At 34.5% G+C, this 22203-nt stretch overlaps 1 protein-coding gene across 1 annotated transcript in view; it reads left to right on the forward strand.

Moving 5' to 3' along the window:
- Positions 1-22203, forward strand: part of LOC137924860 (protein turtle homolog B-like) — a 102218-nt gene that overhangs the window by 65475 nt on the left and 14540 nt on the right. Inside the window, exons 5-13 of the mRNA XM_068768242.1 lie at positions 4897-4982; positions 6691-6804; positions 8048-8169; positions 11834-11891; positions 13093-13244; positions 16482-16626; positions 18804-18934; positions 19169-19322; positions 21028-21122. Of these exons, the coding sequence (XP_068624343.1) occupies positions 4897-4982; positions 6691-6804; positions 8048-8169; positions 11834-11891; positions 13093-13244; positions 16482-16626; positions 18804-18934; positions 19169-19322; positions 21028-21122 (1057 nt within the window). The remainder of the gene's footprint in view (positions 1-4896; positions 4983-6690; positions 6805-8047; positions 8170-11833; positions 11892-13092; positions 13245-16481; positions 16627-18803; positions 18935-19168; positions 19323-21027; positions 21123-22203) is intronic.

Consider the following 22203-nt stretch of genomic DNA (forward strand, 5'->3'; position numbering starts at 1 on the left):
ATATACGATAATTGGTTATAGTTGTAAAAGATTTTTGTATGTATACACCCTATCCAAAAATCAATGGTTTAGTAAATAAAATAATAATAGAAAAATAATGTAACATATTCCACAGCGACTATTTTATAAAGGATGATTGGAAACAGGGTAAAAGGTTTAAAGTTTGTTGCTGACAAAGAAGCTATACGTTCGCTATTTTAAATTTATTACACCTATAACCTTCTCAGCAGAACTGACTTCAGAGCTGGTGGTAGCTTCCTGTAGGAACAACAACAATGCCGATATATATTTTATGTTCAAAGTTAAAAGAATATTTTGGTTATGATTTAATTGATTACTTTGTATACGCCCTTGTTGGTCATATAATGATGTTCTCTGTTCACACCATACATTACACTCATATACTTATTGATCCTCATTCCCGCCAGCGATACCATAAAATTCCATCACAGAGAAAAATACCGCTTTCTACTCTCATGTAAAGAACTTTGCATCTCGTGTATATTAACTAACTTAATAAGGTTTGTCTACCTTCTGGGCGGATTACCAACGCTGCTCTTGCAGGTCCGTGGTTTCCACTTCCTATCTGGCATTCTCACTTCAAATTACCAATCCATTAAACCATGTCGGTTTAATGGATGTAACCAGACTCTGTGTTTGGCACTAATCGGTGTAACATAACTCCTGAAGATGCCCCGTGGAGGGGTGAAACACGTGTTGAGTAATTTGGTGGTGGCGGTTGTGTGATTCGCATTGTTTGCCGCATACGCATTTATCAGCAGGCTGGCGGGCGGTGCATTTCATTGCACGACTACCACTGCATGTGCGGAAGTGGCTAAATATTGGTCCTTTTCTTACTTAGAATGGACTTCCGCGAGGTAACGCCTGATTCCATTAAATATTACTTACGTCTAATTAAATTGTGAGGGATGACAATATAAACATGATGGAAGCAATAAATTTCATAAATTTCTAAATGTTAAACGTTATTTTATTATAGCATGTCATAAAGCCAAACATGTTGAACAAATAATCTAGTTGAGAAAAGAACTTGGTTAACATGGTTTAATGATCGATAAATATTTGAACTGTTAATTTGTAAATTCGTAAAGTCGTTGGGAATACTATCAAACTATCATATACATGTCACAACACCGGGCGTGTAATAAACGACCGGTCTCCACCCACGGCTGCAATAAAGTCAACTTTAAATTACATGGTTCGATCGGTTTCAAAGTTAGGCATTACTCGTTGTGGGTCCTCTCTGCTAGAAGCCATCGTGGCTTTCCATGTTCGCTAAGGAGTCAAGATCACAATTTTACAGTAGAGCACATATACAGGCTGATTATATATAGTTGTAAAAGCTTTGTTAGCTTCTTACATGGTGAATTTAGGGCTAATTTGTCAGCAAAGATTATATATAGCTTTACATCATATAGATATAGCTTTTACATCCTGTATAAACTCAACTCTAAAATACTTTACATAATATTTTTTATTTGGAATGCGATATGCAAATCATTACTGCCACTACAATATACTAGGACAGGTAGTAAACAATATTTATTTTTAATATGTAGTAAATGAATTAAAAAAAAAAAAACTTTTTCTTATTATATTAACAGTACGATTTTTTATTCCTGAAATCATTAATTTTAGGATACGATGTTGTGTGTGGGTAGTGTAAAAACAGTCATAGTGCATCTATGGGCTAATATGAATCATCGTGTATATAGCGTTCAGATAGAGCAGTGCCGGAGAAAATTGAACCACTTGATGGGTTTATGTGCAATAACATAAAAAACCGGTATAAAGTTTGTACTCCGCCTTTCTTTATAAGATCGAATATCAGTTGATATTTATCGTGAAACAGCTAATAGTTGATTTATTAGTGTCATAAAATCAACATGGCGTATAACCAAGCACGTTCATAAAAGGTGATAGCGGCATACACACGTTAAACTAGTGCGACCGCCTTCATTGACTCGATGAAGCGAGGAAATTCCTTCATCGGATATATCTGATTAACAAGCCTCAACTGATAATCACTAAGTAATGCTTATATAAATTTATATAGTTACCCCATACAAGCCCACCCCTGGTGAAATGTCGATAAATTTATCCGTAAAGTCAGCGATTTCCAACCTGTAGAATATGAACCTATGGAGATAACAGTCCTAAATGGGCTACGTGAAAATTATATTACTTATTTTTGTCATCTTAAACCTCGTTCATTATATTTATTTATTTAGAAAAGCACACTAAAAGGTGATAAATTTAAATGTTACAATTACGCCTTATAAGAATTAGGAATTCTGATGTACCTGCTTATATGTGTGTACAACATTCACAATACTTGTTTATGGCGGTAAATAATTAAGAAAAAGTTTATATGTTATTATAATTATATTCTTTATTACATATACAATAGAAACTTTGGTTCTGGAGGTTCAGTGGCTAAAGAGGCTGTATAACAGTGACCATCATGCGATAGCAATATCACGCCCAACGAACTCCGTGCGTGTATTGCACGGACGAGACTCAAGATGCGATCGCAAGATTCATAGATGTAGTAAATACGGCAACCCCCTCACAAATACTGGCGTTCAACCTGAGGATGGCAATATGGAGCAGGGATCAGGAAATAACGAAACGTAATTTTAAAAACTGGACATTAGTAGAGCGTCGTTGAAATAGGTCAAGAATATAACAGGTTTTGACAGCACTGTAAACAACCTTATTTCATGTTGTTATGAATTTTAGGACACTCTTCTAATTGAAAAAGAAATTCAATTCAATTCAAATCAAGAGAAAATAAAAACTGTAACATGCAATAAGTTTAGCAAATAATATTATAAAATTTAGGAAATATTAAACGTATTCTAAGCGTTTGTGACTAAGACTCTGGTAAATAAATATCCAAGAGAAATATAACATCTAAAGAAAATCTTCAATAGATATATTTAATAAGATTATGATGTTTACCGTGAAAAAAGGAAAATAACCAGATATTGTGATATTTTACAAGAATTATTAAATTAAAAGACTAATAAAGTATTTCATAGGTCTTAGTATATACATAAATAAATATATAAGTATTGTTCTATGTATTCTTTTGTTACATTTAAAAATATATATGTCTTGTTGATGCAATTATTATATTAGCTGCAGTGCTTTTAAAACAGGAATCAAAGCCGAAATTGTGCATTGTCATGGTGACTATATAAAAGACTTTTTGTAGTAGATACAGAAAATTAAAGTAAAAATATGTTTGTTTATTCCTCTCACTATCAGTTTAAAAATTCGCTGCTAGATATTCCGTCCAAGTCGAGACAGCATACAACATACTCGTGAAACCGCCGAGTACGTAATGGTTTTTTCTCAAGAAGCGTCTTTGTTTCTTCGGTTGAGTTACTTCCACTACTTATAGCGCTAATGCTTTACTAGCTAATGTCTGGCTCTTTCGGACAACTTCCTACCGGAACGCTAAACGCATTTCGATCGAGTCCAAGTATAGAAAACCTTTCTGGGGTTTTCTGTAATTATTCTCCAAAGAAAGGCTTTAGAACTTCAAATGAAGTATGCAGTGTCTAGAGTCTAGGCTACCCGAGCGAGCCTTCTAACTTAATTAACTTTTTAGTTTTCTAATAACTCAGGGTCGTTGTCAATAATGTCATTCTCCGCTACTATTTTAATCCAGGCTTTTTTTTCTGACAGTTTTATACTATCCCGTGCGCTGAGCTTGCACGTTTTAACTCCACCATTCCAGCGACTATGTCATCGTTCTCTGCCCTATTCTATCCTACTGCCGACAACAGTTAGTGGTTAACAAAATAAACATATGGCTTTTTCCTGAACGCAACTATTGTAAAGGCAACCCTGACAGAACTGTCAGATTTTTAGTTCCTGTTTAGGTCACACTACGCTCTGTATTAATTACCGTATATGAATTAATATATTAATTTAAGTACACCTATCCCCCGATTTTCACGGTACTCGTTTTACACGTTTTCGCTTTTACACGGTTTTCCAAAATAGTTATTTTTTTGTTTTAACATCCGATTTTATTACCATCTCTCATAATGTAAATATTTCTGCTTCAAACATCGAATCGGCACAAATAACTTCGAGTGACGAGAGAGAATTCGAACCTTCGATTCCGAAAAAAAGAATGAGAGTAATTTACTTTTGTTTAATGTATATTGTAATTAAATAAAAAAAACAGTTTTTCCGTAATATATTAAATATTTTAACTTGCCATTCCATTTTTATTTTTGTGTACACCTAAAATTATTGAAAAAAATTACAACTGTTAAATAGCAAAATTATGCGTTTTCTGCGAGTTTTTCGATTTACACGGTTTTGACTTGAAAATTTTTGACTTTCGATTTACACGTTTTTCTCAGGAACGTATCTACCGTGTAAATCGGGGGATAGGTGTATATCATAATGCTCGTTTAATTCCGGCGCAAATCCTTCAAGATTAATTTTGATACACAAGGATTCCTAAAAACAGTTATGAATATTTTTAATGGATTCAGGCGTTACATTGCGGAAGTCCATCCTAAACAAGAAAGGACCAATATCTAGCCACCTCCGCACATGCCCTAGAGATACAGATTAGTGCTAAACACCTAGTGCTAAACACTCGGTGTTTAGCACTAATCTGTGTAACAACTCCTGAAGATGCCCCGTGGAGGGGTGAAACACGTGTTGAGTGAATTTACGGTGGCGGTTGTGTAGTTGGTATTGTCTGTCGCATGCGCATTTACGAGCGGGCTGGCGGGCGGTGCACTTTCATGCACGACAACCACTGCATGTGCGGAGGTGGCTAGATATTGGTCCTTTCTTGTTTAGTTATGAATATTTCTCACATTGTACGTTTCTATTTAACAGGCCAGAAGACAGCGGGCAGTACAGATGCAGGGTGGACTTCATCAAGTCGCCGACGAAGAACACGCGGCTCAACTTGACAGTGCTTAGTAGGTACTTTTTAAGTTATTGCTATGTTACGTGGGCATGCGCAGCGTAGGACGTCCACCCACAAGTTTGATATAAGCCTTCAACACATAAGTCAAGAATTTAAGTTTCAGTCAGTATAACACATTACGTCAATACGAGTAATTCATACAAAGTAATAGACGCAATTCTTCTGTTTTATATGAAACTATACTTTGGTAATTAAAGTATGTTTGAAGTTGGGTAAGCCGCATAGTGCGCATAACAGATAATAAAGTGAACGCGGAAGTACTGATCACTGCCAGAGGTCTGCGAGCGGTGACATGGGGAGGGTGCGATTAACTAGACGCACATAGGATGTTGGAGAACAGATATATCTTTTGAAATTTTTTTATAAAACCTTTCTATTTTATATCTCTGGTGTTTACAAATATTAATACGCATTTAAAAGTGTTCATTAAATTTTATTTTATGACACAAAACAGTTCTTTAAATAAAAAAACGATTCGCCGTAAGTCAATTAAAATATTATTTTCAATGTCAACACTCATATTAATTCATATCTTTTTTTTCTTCTTCTATTATATTAGACATATCTTTCCACTTTTTTATTTTAAGGGCTCCTTGAAGATAATTTTTTTTGTAATTTACACGGTTTGTGTATCCGAATTTTTTTTAGCGAATTTTCGCTTTTTGGCTGTTATTACTGATTAACAGATGGAAGCTTTAAGATTTTATACGTATACTATATAAATAATTATGGTTTTCAATGTCCCAACAGACATTTTACTGTCAGTTGCTGGTCTGCCGCATCCCAATAGAAATAAAAAAAACAATTGATGAAACATATTTTCTGATTAAAAATAGGTGTAAAAGTTTTAAAACCTATCTGCTAACGTATGTGATAAATTCACCCCGTTAAAGTTTTTAGATCTATACCTTTTCAACCGTATGTCTGTGAAAAAACTTGTGTACATTGTAAATAAAATTTTTCCCTTGTGTATTGGCGGACCCGTCGTAACATATTAATCTCATGTGTGTTCGCAACAAACTGGCGTGAACCACTGAGTCGTGTAACTGTCGCCGCTATCAACGGCAAAGTGAATTAGCTTGACGTTGACCTCACTCCTCTGGCCTGTCGCTCACGTAACTAAGTAATATGACGCAGCATCTTGTCTCGAGAAGGAAACAAGTACTCGATTTGTTAAAGAATTTTTGATTTTTACTACTTTTTAGTTCCACAGAAGTTTATGAAAGGTATCGGAAGGTTTGTAGAATATATAATCACCACATGATAATGTATGTTTATATTAAATTACTGTATATTTATGATACCAAGCAGTAGTATACTGAGATTTGCGATCGTAGTCCAGTGCGAGGTCGCGGGATCGATTCCCGGGATGCAGTCTTATTTACTTAAAAAGTATCCAGAGGTAGCTGCGTACCATAATACCACGCTGCGATAGCCAACCTGCCTCCAAATCGTGGCGATTATAGTATATCCTCCCATAGATATTTTTGGTAGAGGACTTGCCTTGCATTCGGCGTCTATCGAATGAAAAGACACATCGACTGCATAACTCGGTATTTTTTTTTAATTTTTGTAAAACTTTTAAATGTCCTTCCTGTATGTGTTTATGTTCTTTGATTAATATTTAATATTACTAAGTTTTCTGGAAACAATGTGATATTTAATGTAATATTAATTTTACAATTTTTCTTTGTCTTTAGTACCACCGGATAGATTGATTGTTATAAACCAAGATGGAGATGAAGTGGAGGGTAGTGTACTGGGCCCTTACGACGAGGATACACCGGTGAACTTGACTTGCATTGCTGTTGGTGGTGAGTAAGAACCCTTTTTTGCATTTTAACGGAAACTTGTGTTAATACTACATGACTTGTTAGACATCTTGCGAAGCTTTTCTCCATCATTCCTGGTGTTTTAATGCTTTACTAAACTATGTACCTGCAATGTTTTAATCACTAGACAGGTGAGTTGTAGTAACAAAGGCAAGACCACATAGTCCGAAATGGATGGTCCAGAGACGTTGGACACTATTCTAGGGAAATCTATAAGAGCTAATGCCCAACACTGGTCACACAGCTAGCAGAACAAATGGTGAATAGTGAAGGTGATCAAAAATCCAGCGTTTTAAAGGTTCTAAAGTGGGGACCTTTTACCAGGATGCGCAACGTAACACGAGGTAGACAGACGGCTTTGTTAAGAACGTTGTGGACGCCGGATGTAGGTTGCTTTCATTACCTTTTTTTGGAATTCAATGGGTAGGGGTGGAGGGGGGTCTATATCTAGGTGTGCACGGCTTGCTGCTGAAACGATGATGAATAAATATCTAGACAAATTAAGCATTGGTTACTAGTGTGTAATTTACTTGTAGTGGTTGTCAAACTAAAATTAGTATGTTCAAAAAGATTCTTCATCCTAGCGTTTGTTCCCTCAAATGATGGAGTCTGCTTTCCTACTACATTACGTCCATCTCGCTCTATCCTCAACTTCTTCGTCTAGTAGACGCAGCTTTACATGTCTTTCTTCACAGGTGTTTTGTATTGTATATTTGATCAGACTCCTGTCATTAAATCCTTGACTTGTGGTTTGTTGCGTAGGTATACCCGTCTGCCATTGGGATCGAAAGGTTCTCGAGTGATAACTGCGACTCGGTAGACGAGGTGTGGGTTGGCTTATTAGAAGGACGGACGAAATAGTCAAGGATATAAGGCACTGGATGCGAGGAGTGCAAGACTGGTGGTCTTTGAGAGAGAACTTTGTTGTGCAATAAAAATAAATGAGTCTAGTAAAACTCATGTGAATAGAGATCATCTTTTATGACCATACAGATGAAGTATGCCTGGTCAGGTCGAAGTCTGGGGTAACGCTCTTGGAGGTCAGTAGCGATTCTGACGTAATCAGATGAAACTGTAACATGAAGGGACCCGAGCCGAAGCTTCCCAGGAAATCTTCGAGCTACGCTACTTTAACAGAGGTTTAATGCTAAGCATCCTCTGCGTCATCAAATGTCAAGTGTAAGTCAAGACAAAAGAAATAATTAAGTAACTTCTTGTATAACAGGTCGGCCAACACCTCGGGTGTCGTGGTGGAAGTCCCACGCTTTGCTAGACAACTCTGAAGGAAAGGCCAGAGTGATGTTCAATCTACATAGATCTGATTATGGAACTGAGGTTACTTGTCAGGTAAGTGGTACTTTTGATGACTTTGATAGAACATATTTAATGTTTGTCAGCATTGTCTATAAAATATCTATCGGTTTTAGCGCGTTCTCAATTTTTTTTAGAGACGACATATAAAGAGGTAAATTTATAAGTTATACAGGATGATTGCTTAAAGGCATAAGAGTTTTAAAAGAGTCAATGTATTGTTCATTTGCTGCCTATAAGTAATTAAAAAAAATACTTTTTTTGTTTCAAATTCGGATTACTACGTAATTGAAATTTAATTAATTATTGTCCACTATCCTTGCAAACTTTGTACTGCCAGACGTTATAGACCTGTCTCATTCTAATAGAAAACAATAGGTGACATTTTTCAGAGTCATCACTTTTTTATTTTCGTTTGCTCACTAATGTGCTTAACGTTCACTACTTAAAACTATTATAGATATAACCAATCATCCTATATACTTATCCTAAATATACGCGCAATTTTTAATAATAATTTTGAAAGTTAAATAATGTCTACTGCTAAAAAGCATTACGTTTATCAAAGGATTTATGTCAATGAGAGTAATTTTAATGAGAAATTCAACCTTCGTACTTTGACTCGTATGAAATTTTGGCGACACACAAAGTGCCGCGGCAATGCGGTTGAAAACCGCACGACGAAAACCTTTTTGCCTTTACTTTTTATTACTTTTTTTGTTACTGGTAAAATAAAAAATATTTTAATGTAAACAGGGTGAATGGTTATCAGTGTCAGCAAGTGAAAATGAACAAAAAAAGGATGATTTTGAAATATGTTAATTATTTTTTATTGGTATAAGACTTTTTAATAACTTCTGGCCGTACAAAGTCAGAAAGCATATACAGTGAATGTATAGCTCATTAATTGTCAATTTCTGTATTTTATTTAATTTAAATAGTTTCATGATAATAAACAAAAAAATTGGACACTGGGCGATCTTATCACATAAGGCAATCTCTTACAGTCAACCATAGTGTAGAAAAGGTAGAAGTATAAATAATGGGTAGTTAACGTGTACAAAATATACACACATAAACATACATAAATACGAAAAGGACCAATATTTAGCCACTTCCGCACATGCAGTAATAGTCGTGCAACAAAGTGCACCGCCCGCCAGCCCGCTGACAAATACGCATGCGACAAACAATGCGAACTACACAACTGTCACCGTCAAATCACTCAACACATGTTTCACCTCTCCATCTTCAGGGGTTATGTTACACCGATTAGTGCCAAATACAGAGACTATGACTCTGTGTTTGAATTTTGGTCCTTTTTTACTTAGGATGGACTTCCGCAAGGTAACGCCTGATCCCATGAAATATACATAAATACGTATATATATACCTTTCTATTAGTCCCTGAAGATTTTATTATATCAGAAGTTACTGGCATCTCTTATTTTGGTAGAAAAAATCAAATAATGTTACATATTTCAAGGTGTGTTGAAAAAAATTATATATTTTTGTTTAAAGTTGAAGTTAGGAAATAGTTTAAGAAGAAACTTAAATTACTTAGCTTAGTAAACACTTACTTGCAAAAACGTAAGCAAAAAAAAATCTTAAATATTAAACGTAAATGTAAAACAGAAACACAGACGATAATAACTGTGGAACATAGATCCTAGCAATAAAAAAATATAGTGATCACTTCATACAGGATGATTAGAAATAGAGGTAATAGCTTTTTATAGACAAATGAGCTATATATTTACTCCTTAAAGCTTTTCAAATTATATCCAATTACTTTGTATATTGCAATTGTTTGCCATCTATCAATTAACGTTTAAAGTATTAAGATGGAGAGGCTTCTGTCTGACCCGAGAAAGTAAATTTAATTAAACTTAAAATTGAATTTTCACTTCATCTTAGTTCGTATTAATGCGATTATATAAAAGGTATTATTATAAATTAAAACCCGTGGCGCAATAAAGTTTTTCTCGCACAATAACTACACAACACGCATGCATACACAAACATTTGTGTATGTTTTTGTATGCATACACACACAGAAGAATACTATTCCATTTAACGTAATTAAAAAATGTTTACACGTGTGTGTCTATTTATTATTAGTACAATTTTATCTTTGATAATAGATATAACGTTAAAATCAAAATATTTATACTTCATGTGATAGCAATTTGTAAAAAAAGTGTGTTTCTATTGTTCGTCGTTGTTGTAAACTAAGAATCCCTGGTAATGACGTCGCTTGATTATTTTGTTTTCATTAAAGCTATATCTGAAAGAAAAATTATAAATATTGTCAATATTGTTAAACTTTTGTTTAAATGATGTGTTATTGTGGAATTTCTTTGTGAAGAGCGGTCAAAAATAAAAAAAGAGTTGTACACCGCCGGAGTTTTAAAACTTTAAAGTAACTGCATTAAAGATTCGTTTTTACAATGTTAAAACGGTTCGTAATATACACGAAATACTTTAAATTATCGTCTGTTTAGTTTAAATAATTTAAAAAAAACAAGCGTGGTAGCATTACAGTTTAAAAAAAAGTTGTAGACCAATAGGAGTTCTGTTTAAAGTTCCAATATTGAGTAAAAGACCAATTACCAACTACCACGGATAATATACTCTACACGTATTTCACAACCCCACAGGTCATCCTCAGGAGATGTTAGACCGACCGACCGGCCTAAGGTCGATTAAGTCGGTATAACATCTCTGTAGTTGTGTTTCGCATTGTTTACCGCACGCGCATTTATCAGCAGGCTGACGGGCGGTGCACTTCATTGCACGACTACCGCTGCATAGCGGAAGTAGCTATATATTAGTTCCTTTCTTAATTAAGATGGACTTCCACGAGGTAACGCCTGAATCAATTAGATAAAGGAATTTTATCTTTATGTTTTACTTTCAAAGACGAGGTTCTTGTGGTTCAACGTTTTAAGGTCGAGATCCCACTCGTAATAAAGACGCGAGCGGCATATGTGGTCATGGCTTTGGGGGTCATGGGGATTGGAGTAGGGTGTTGTATTACCTCCCCTGCAACCAGCTCTGTATGAGCCTTAATAAAATATGTTTCGTTTGACCACGTCAAGTGTACATAAGAAGATTTTGAAAATATTTATTTAAATAGCTTGTCGTTGTGTACTATAACATCAGTAACTGACTGTATTGATATATTTCACTTTTTACCATTGAAAGTAACTACAGTAATACCCCGCTTTACGCGACCCCGTTATAAGCGGTTTCACTATAACGCGAATTGCAAATTTCGCGCTCAAATGCCTCAAATTACGCAAAAGAATGGGTTTAAATATAATGAGTCATCAAATTCTCTATGGTGTCTTGACCATCTGTCAAACAATTAAAAACAGTGTTGGGTGTTATGAACGTATTTTACAAGAACGTTAACAAAACGTTACCCAAAAGACAATAGATGTATTTTTCCGTTGCATAAAGTGTTCCTAGAATTAAAGTGATTGATTAAAATGATTTGTATTTTTTTGTAATAATTTTTTACTATGTTTAATCATAAACCTCGTTATACGCGAATTTCAGTTAACGCGATTTTTTTTGGAACGTATCCCTCGCGTAAAGCGGGGTATTACTGTATACAGTTGCGTTCAAAGGCTAATCGTGATCAATTAGAGGTGATAAATTCAATTATAACTAACAATTATATTGTTCCACGCAGGCGGTGACGGATCCATCAATAGCGCCATTGTCCCGCACTCTATCCATCGATATGAACTGTAAGTAAACTGTACACGTAATTCAATGAGCTATAGAATGTATAGGTCGCATTGTTACAGTGGATCAATTGAAATGTATCGAATAACTGTTTGAATTGTTTAATTTAAAGCTATTAATTCAGAATTTAGTTCAGACGCGTTTATTTACGTTAATTTCATTTACCTGCTTATTTACACATAAATACGGAATGGTAAGGGCGTAATAAGTCGTATCTTGTTAGTGGTAGAAAAACGCTGCTGGATGCAGGTCGATTTAGACCGATCGTGAAAAAACAATGGAGGAGTCCTATATACAATAGTAAACATCCTATGGCTGAAATGATAACGGTAATTAATATTTCGTTGTAATTAAAATCAATCAACAAATCAAATAGCCATTATTATCATTGTGGTTTACAATCACAGTTATACAGAAAAAGAAAGAGCGCGGGTTTAGCAATATAAAGAAAAAAATAGAAAAAAATGAACGTGTCTGTGGTCAGTTTCGCTCTGGATTCGCATTGAGGGCGGGCACCGTGCCCTAGAAACGACCGCACCCTCCCCTCGCCAGGTCATTGGGTTGATGAGATGCTTTATTTTAATGAATAAAGAATAATTATGTAATTAAAAAGCTATTTATAACAAGTTATTGAAATATCTCGTAGATTGTAAAAGTGTCTTTATAAATGCTGCAAAACAAAAAAATTATTAAATTGAGAAAAAAATGCATGCACTGGTAGCTCAGCAGTAGAGGAATAAGATTTGTGATCGTAGGTCATGGGCTCGGTTTCCAAGATACAATCGTATATAATTCAAACTTTTTGATTAAATATATTCGATTGTCACAAACAAGTTTCCTAAGGATGGGTAGCAGCCTCTTGTGTACCATAATACCACGCTGCCGTCGCCTACCAATGTTATATATATATATATATATATATATATATATATATATATATATATATGTATATATGTATATATATATATATATATATATATATACGATTATATGTCAACAGTTGCGGTATTCAAAATCCTTAATCTATGTTTTAATTTGTATTTGATTATTTATTGTCCTGTCGATAGGGGATCATAACAAAGAATTGAATCTTATTACAGCAGTCTTTGTCTACGATTTATTAAATGTTTCAGTTCTTTCTCTTTTACCCTCTACGTTGCTACGCTGGAAAGCTTTTAAATAACTGTCGATGTTTGTTACCAGTACGGCCGCTATGGGTGCGAATACAAGGCGGACGGCGTACGCTCGTAGCAGCGCGTAGCACTTCGCTTACGTGTCAAGTGGTGGGGGCACGACCAGCGCCTACGATCTCCTGGTGGAAGGGAAGCACCAAGCTTAATACGGTCACTCAAACGGTAAGTATAAACTACCTCGAGATGCAGGACATAGACCTGGTCTGAATATTTAATTATGTCGAGCGGTAGGTCGACCAGACTGTATATTTGTTATGTATAGTACTTTTAAGTTTGCAATAGTTTAAGTATAACGCATCAAAGGTCCACCGAATTGATCTTCATGTACTTGCTTTTTCCCTCCACTTTGCCAATTACTAAGTTGACGATCAATCAGTATGTCCAAAATACTCAACCATTCATTAGAGACATACTAATAATAATGATTTTGATTTGATTCAGTTCAAAGGCATTAGTTCGTCGCGCTGTTCAGCTAATAGGCGGAAACGTCTTTCAACCACATCTCAAAAGCGTCTCGGCATCGTAAAAGATATTAAGGAGAAAACCCGTAGTTAAATTATATTCTTCTTTCATATGTCACAGAGCTCACACTAGGCGCTCTTAGCCAGTGCGTTGTCTTCATATGTCTGCTTCGAATCAGCCAGTATTGGTAATTGTGTAGCCAAAGTAGATGGTGACAGGTTTTAATTAAGAGAAAGAGGAGTAGCTACCCTAAAAAACAACCATCAGTCACTATTTAAAGCTAAAAGTTAAAAAAATATCGCAGATCAAATAGCGATGACGTAATCACTACAAAAGCGATAAATAAAGGCGTTGCCACACCGGCTCGATGCAACAACGACGGTAACAATAAAATGCCCGTATATTTTGAAGTGCCACCCGTTACACTGTTCTGTCAGCAGCTTAATGGCGTCGAGAGCTCGTTTGGAAAAGGATTCGTTTAAAAAATTGGCCACGGTCGTTGTAATTTACTAACGAAGCCTTTTGAAACGGTTTTTTAAAAAAATGTTACGTTTAGTTTTGAAAGGTGTGTGAATTTTTTTTCAACATTTTCGTGTTCAATAATAAAATGTCACGTTTTATTTGTTTTTTTTTTATGCTTCGCCTCGCTAGTCCCGTCATTTAGTCGATTGTCACGTTGATTTATTATTGCTGAGTTTTACTGAATATTTCTTAATATCATTACGTAAAGAGTAACATTTTTTATTACACAAGATATAAAACAATATTCGCCAATAATTTATTAAAGGTATAGTTATATTAAAAACTAGCTCTATTCTACAGATTCTATATTATTAAATCAAATTTGTTGTACATTGTTCATCCTTAGATGTCGTGTAAAATTATTGTCTTCAAACACTTTTTTATATTAAAGTAATCGAAACTTTGTTATAGTAAATGTTACGCGTATTTAATGGAATCAGGCGTTACCTTGCGGAAGTCCATCCTAAGTAAGAGAAGGACCAATATTTAGCCACTTCCAAACACAGAGGACTCAGTGTTTAGCACTGGTGTAACATAACTCCTGATGAGATGTCCCTTGGAGGGGTGAAACATGTGTTGAGTGATTTGCCGGTGGCAGTTGTGTAGTTCGCATTAGTTGCCCATTTGTCAGCGGGCTGGCGGACGGTGCACTTTGTTGCACGACTACCACTGCATGTGCGGAAGTGGCTAAATATTGGTCCTTTTCTTACTTAAAATGTTACGCATACCTTTTATAGCAAGACACACCAAACCATCTTAGATCAACTCTAGATTAAGACTAGGCTCTCCACGATAGGCTTGAAGAGAAATCTTACGTTATTTAGGTCACATCACCCGCAGACTATCGTTAACAGTAGACAATAAAACACAATTTAATGTCTCTAGATCCTTGTGAAGTGTTCTGAACGCATTCTTGACGTATGATATGTGAACACTTCCTTATGGGCCGCCGGTCAAATTCTAAAGATTTAATAAAGTGTTTTTTCTTACCAACTATATGTGAGTATACTTGCTATAAGAAAGCAAACGGAAATTTTCATCCATATGTATGCAAGGAACGCTATATCGACGCCCATAATTTGGTAACTTGTTCGTCAGCTATATAATCAATGCACAGTGTGAATTTTATGGTTGTATCCCGAGAATCGAACTGGTGACCTGCGATCGCAAGTCTCAGTCAGCTGCCATTAAAATTTTACTTTTCACTAATTAAGAAAATCTTAAAGCAATTAAATAGTAATTAACATTAAGTACAGACGCGAACGAAAGCTAATATACGAATATCAATTAACCCGGGACCCGTATTAATTACAGGTACTTTAATGTTACTTAATATGCGCCCTCTCAGATGCTATTGGCTAAATTTAGGAAGCAATTTACATTATTAATGATGTTTCAGTAATAAATTAATGTGCCCTTGGGAGCATTACGTGGGCTTCTTTCTACATCAATGACTGAACGATGGTTTTGTTAAAATAAATTAAATTGTTTGTGAAAGTCTACTATTTTTAAATTACGTTTGTCGTTAAAGTTTATATAGCGAGGACGCAATATCCTTGTACTAACAGTCGTTCATTTCAGACCATCGACGTCCGCTGCCAGGCGTATGCCTCCCCCAAAAATATCTGTTGGGGGATATACCATAATCGCCACGTTTAGCAGGCGGGTTGTCAATCGCAGTATGATATTATTATACGCAAAGAACCCTGCTGTATGTGGCAACCCTATATAACTAATGCACAAAGTGTAATTTATATACATGACTGATTCCCGGGAATCGATCCCACGACCTACGATCGCAAGTCTCAGTCCTTTACCGCTGAGCTACCACTGTTTTAAAATCTACAAATTTCATTTGTGGCGCAGTGGCAGTCGGAACCAAAAAAAAGCCATTTCAGCATATTTGGCAACTATAGTAAAAAAAATTGTTTTTTTTGCTGTATTTTACAGTTTTTAATTATTAAGAAACATCGATTTTAGTAAACTAGGATTTGTTTGATTACAGTATGGTGACATAAATAGATGCAAATTATAGGTATTAAACAAGTAGGATTTTTTTTTATTTGAAATAGATTTTTACGAAAAAACATGCGCAACATAGGATGTTCATTCAAAGGTGGACAGATGCCCTTTTGGAGTCCTATGTCCAGCTGTGGACTTGCTACGGCTGAAATAATGATGTTGAATCAAAAATTACACCGTTCCTAATTAGTTGATCCTTTAAATATACTATTAAATATCAAATTTCGATAAACTAACATAAAAATTACAATTTTAATTACAAATAACTCTACATAATTTGTTGAATTTTGACAACTTCGACGTCTCCACAAGTGCGTAATGTTACCAGTAACATTTTAAAAATATCTAAAGTAATGTCTACTTTATTATCGTATTTTATTTTATTTTTAACAGACCGCATTGGACGGGAACATCACTAGCAGCGTACTTACATTTGTGCCGGCTATCGAAGATGGCGGCAAGGTATTGTCGTGCAGAGTGGTCCAGCCAACATTGATTCATTCTACACGAGAAGACGGCTGGAAGCTGGAGATACAGTGTAAATATGGATCATATTGTATTTACAGCAGAGACAATAGACAATATTATTCTCTAGGATTTTAGTAAAAATATTTGCGAGCTTTTCATAATAATGGCAGGCATTACATGTAAGAATATAACGTGTTTTCATAGAGTTTTTATTACAATGGTTAAAAACTCTAATGTTTTTATAATTTAAAGATATTTTATTACAGTTATAAAATAAATAGCTTATACCCTTGCATGGTCTACATATTAAAAAAAATAGTTTAAAATTATATATTATTTTAATTAAAATCATAATAAAATTCACGATTAAATTATAATGTATTTAATTAATGATGCTTATTTATCACGAGTTAATAACATGTATGAAATAAAATTAAAGCTTTATTATTATTTTTATTAATAATAAAAGAGAAATCTCTGTATGAATACTAAATAATAAATTCATTTTGTTCATCGTTATTAAAGGTGTATATTTCGGTAACATCTTCTAAGATTTTCATTTAATATTAATTTTATCGTTTCAATAGAAATGGACAATTATTTTCTATAGGTCTAATAATAAAATTAAATGTCTTTATTTTTCATAACATTGGGACACTATTGAAAAAGCGGCATGAAAACTTTTTTAAGAATATTCAGTTCCTTTTTTAAACAAATTTAAATCCTTAACCATTATCGTCGTGAAATTCAAAGCGAGTGCACTGCACTGCAGCCACTTTTACAGCATTTATATAAATTTGTATAGAAGTTTACAGACTAAAAAAAAACCTTAATGCTATATACTTCGCGTACTGAAATTTTTGTAAATTTATTGTATCGAATATATTCAATCTATGTTTTAGAACATCGCTTCTAAAGTTATGTAGTATTAAAATTTCTCTCTATACTTATCTAAATGGTCTGAGACAAGAACTAAAGAGGTCATATCTTAAATTTTAATACCGTAGTCTAGATTGTTAGCGCAGTAAACAATTCGAGTCGTTGGTTTTTGAGATAGAAATTAATAATTTTTGTTAATTGCTCATTAATCATACATTTCTAGCTATAGGAGATCCAACGATAATGAAATTGTTATTTATATGCAAGTTATATTGTTGAGTTTTTTTATACTGCTGCCCAATCAAAGAGTCTCATTGGCAAACTCATAGTCGCTTAATAAGACTTGGAGACGATTTGTTTAAGACGAAAGTTTAGTATGTGTAAGTGGTAGTGATCACATAACAGACAGAACAGAAGACCGATGGGTTTTGGGATCGAAGGTTCTATACTGGAGTCCACGAACCAGTAAGCGCTGCATAGGACGTCCACCCTCAAGGAAGAGTTTACTTGGTAAAGGCTTTCGGTCTTATAGGAAATCTATAGTGAAGGCTGGAAGTCTGGCAGTTGATGTGCACGGATGAAGTAATGGTGAAGATGATGACATGAAAAATTCTTGATGAAAATTCGCCAACATTAAGAGTTAACCGAATCGCGAACAGATTTAGCGATTTAGTGGACTTACACTTTGACTGCATTTGCAAATTATGTAAATGGATTCTTGAACGGTTTTCTGGAGCATAATTTAAATGTGAATTAAATACTCTTTAATTTTCTTGTTTTTTAATTTTATTAATTTTAATGTTATGAACTGCTTTGTTTTCTTAACTAGCCTGTAAGAGATTATTGTTTTTATGTAAATATATATCTCATTGTTATGTTATACGCTAGGGGTGGCCAAACTGCGGCTCGCGAGCTACTTGCGGCTCTTTGAACGATTATTTTTAGCTTCGATTGATTATCGAATTATTTCGATATATAAATTTATACTGCGTATGTCATAGTTCCTGGGGAATCGAAACAAAGTACCAGTATTAATAGTTTTATTCAACAAAAAAATTAGTGTAATACAAATACTGATCTGCATCTCAAATCACTGAAAACTTATGATATCACACATATTTTGTATTTTTATTTATATATTTTCAATACTTACAATTTCTCTTTAAAAAAGTATTACACTTTAAATTTAATGCTCATTTTAAATTTTGAAACATGGCTCAGACTGTAAAGGAGCTCGGTCGCCCTTATCATAGGCTTAACGATAAATGTAATCGGTAATATAATTTTTTTTACGTAATTTTATTTAAGCTTAAATTAAAATCTTAATTAAATTTAAATCTGTCTTAGTAAATGAGGCTTTGTTCGCAGATTTGCCAGTGGTAAAGCTAAGCGTCGGTGCAAATATAGACGCCGACAAAGTCGTGGAAGGTTCCGACGTTTATTTGGATTGCAGAGTTCGCGCACATCCTTCGCACACACATGTCGTGTTCACACACAACGTAATGTTATTACAATATTTATTATCATTTTTTACTCATTTTCATATTATTAATTTCTAATCATTTACAGTGATCAGTTGTTCTCTATAATATAAAACATAATTTTGCTCAATTTATTGTGGCCTTCACAATGGACTTACAATAACAACATTTAAGATACATACTCAGATAAATACTTTTGAAAGAAATGTACATCTCTCATTGTCATCATGACCTTAATGATCTTTCCACCAGGGTGCGATGGTGAAGCCGGGCACGGGAGTTCTGCTGGCCAATCAGAGCTTGGTGCTTCAGCGTATCTCCAGGAGTGCGGCGGGCGCGTACGTCTGCTCGGCCAAGAACAGCTTGGGTGATGGACACAGCGAGCCATTGTTGCTTGATGTCAAATGTAAATAGATTTTTTTTTTAAATTGGGAAATAAAATTAATATTTGATCCAAATCTATGACTGAAACTTGTAGTAGATCCAATATCTAACGCTTTTTTCGGTAGTCTTGCTGTTTGAGAAGAAACGCCGTTAGTGAAGCAGGTCTTGTATTTTCATCATCATCTTCATGTCAGTCTGTAGACTCACTGCTAAGCTTTAGGTCTCTCTCTAAGATTTTTACGATGACCGGTCTTGCGCTGCTCGCATCTAACGACTTCCTGAAATCTGGTCTGTGTCGTTGGTTCACCACGACGCGTTAACTGTCTAGTGGTCGATACTCGAATACCTTTTGGCTCCAACCGCTGAAGGTTACACGTGCAATGTGCCCCGCTCAATGCAAGTCAGACGAGAAATATTTCATGGTCGGTATTCTTGATTCTGCTGCATATTTCCTCGATCTAGTAGAGAAACTCCGAGCATAGCTCTCTCCATTGCTTTTTCGCAACGATTTATTTTCTTAAGTTTTTAATATTTAAAATTCAACATAATGCACAAAGAGATGCTAGTAAGTATCTTAAATATCCAAACATTTCAATTTAATCGAAGCAGTTATAGATGTAACTGGGAGATACTATTTCGCAACAGATCATTGGCGTTCGTTTTACAATTCATATGTCGACTATTGCCACTACATAGCTCCGGTCATTGTCGTCATTTCAATCGTAAGACGTCCACTGGTCTGTTTCAGATGTTGGCATGTATATTTATAATAGCAGCGGTCGACCGTTTGTTTTGCGTACTATGTGGTCTGCACACTGCCAATTCTACTTGCGGATTCGATAGGTTATATGTGTTAATTTCGCTCAGTAGCGAACTGTCCATTAAATAATAAGCTTTAAAGGTGATAAAGTTATTTATATTTAATTACCTGCAAATTTAAGATTTAAAATTCATGAATAAATTTCTGTAATGAAATTTTTGTTTGTTGAAAAGTTTCTGCAATATTATATAGTGTATTGGTGTTAAAATAATGGTCAAAATTTAATAAAAATAAAGTGGTTTAAATATATATCAATGGACGAACAGACATTACTTGATAACCAATAAAAGAAGCTGCATTTCAGTTAAGATGAAAGTTATATTGCGACTTAATTATTAATTATCTCTCGTGTTCTTCGTTTGAGTTATGAAACAGTGGCTGTGGGCTATATTGCAGCGAAGTTCTGAAATCAATTTGGTCTTATTTATTATTATTGTCGATGTATTTTGTTTCTGTTTATTATATCCTATGTTTTCTGATTTTTTTACATCAATTAATCGTGTATTTTATTGCAGCTAATATATATTAATAAAATAGTATTTTTTCTTTTTTAATTTGTCATGGATAAATCTTCAATAGGACACTTTTCCGTTACATTTTTTTTTCGATAGCAATTGTTGGCACTGTTGAAACATTTTCACACACAAACAGCCTAATGTTAATTTGGCCACGACTCTTTTTTTGTCCCGTATGTAATTCTACAAAAAAAAAATAATTATGTTTTTTTTTACCTGATATACTACTGTTTAAGTGACATATTTTACACATGGGCAAGGCGTGGATGTTGCTTAAAGCCTAAACGTTTATATATAGCGAAGCACGAGGGCTCCCATTGGTGCCTCGGCTCTAGCCTGTTTTGGTTATTCTTTGTATGTTGGCACACCTGATTTTCTTATTATTTGGACAGTCGTACCAACATGCAAATCTGAAGAGCCGACTTTGATCAGAGCGGCGAGGGGAGAAATAGTGGAGATTCGATGCGAACTTGACGCCAATCCAAAGGTAAGTTCCACGTTAACTGTATGTACATTAAAATCCAATTGAAGTAGTAGTTCTTGTTAAAATAATAATAATAAACTTTGTTCTACATATATGCGATATAAGAGAAAATAAGAGATAATAAAACAGATAATAAGAGAGAAATAAGATGTTTATAAATATAAAATAGTAATAATAAAATACAGTACCCACGATAGATAGTGCACATCGACCTTTGGAAAGAGACAATCGGCTTATTTTGGCTTCGTAGAGCATTATCTCTGTCCCACACTACCTATGTGACATTTTGTCAGTCGTATTTCGTGCTATTGTCTCTTTCCAAAGGTCGATATGCCATATTTATCGCCGGGTACTGTAACAATACCGATTTATAATTGAAGATGAAATTAAAGAAACCATATTCTTACTATCTGAAAGGTTTGTATAAAGTAGCCAATTTTAACATGGTTTTCTAATTTAATTGATCAAAGAACATGGCTTTGCAGTGACAATGATGGATCACTTTTTTCTTAACGACTAGACGGCTACTTTTAATATAACGTTAGAAACGATAATAATTTAAAAAAAAAGTTCTTAATTCATTAGTAGCAACCTCTAAAATTTCTTTCGGCGCTCATTTTTCTTAATTTAAAATATTGAGAATATTTAAACCGTTATAAATCATCTTAATATTTCTCGTGTCGAAATTATTTTATCAGTGGTAATAAATTTAAATCTACTAATTGATTTTAACAATTTTATGTCATAAGGTAAGAAAAGCATTCTCTTGTTCTTATTTTAAGTGATATATCCATTTAAAGATACAAGATGCTCTGATAATAACTACTCGGTAATTGGTATATAATCATTTCTGCCATCAAACATCCACTGCGACACTTAGGCCGCATCCATAGATTACCAAGAAGTTCTATGCTGTGCTTGTCGTTCTGTGGTTTTCACTCCAGAATCTAATGGCCTCTGTGATCATCTATTCTGGGATATGTGATCTGCCCACTGCTATCTCAGCGCATTGATATTTAAATACAATTATTTTGACTTACTTTTGCAAATCCAACTTCCTATAAAATAAGGTTACTATCGTGCT

This window comes from Battus philenor, unplaced genomic scaffold (assembly GCF_028537555.1).
Source record: "Battus philenor isolate CCGP_79_NKW_IND1 unplaced genomic scaffold, ilBatPhil1.0.hap1 SCAF_25, whole genome shotgun sequence".
Lineage (NCBI taxonomy): Eukaryota > Metazoa > Arthropoda > Insecta > Lepidoptera > Papilionidae > Battus > Battus philenor.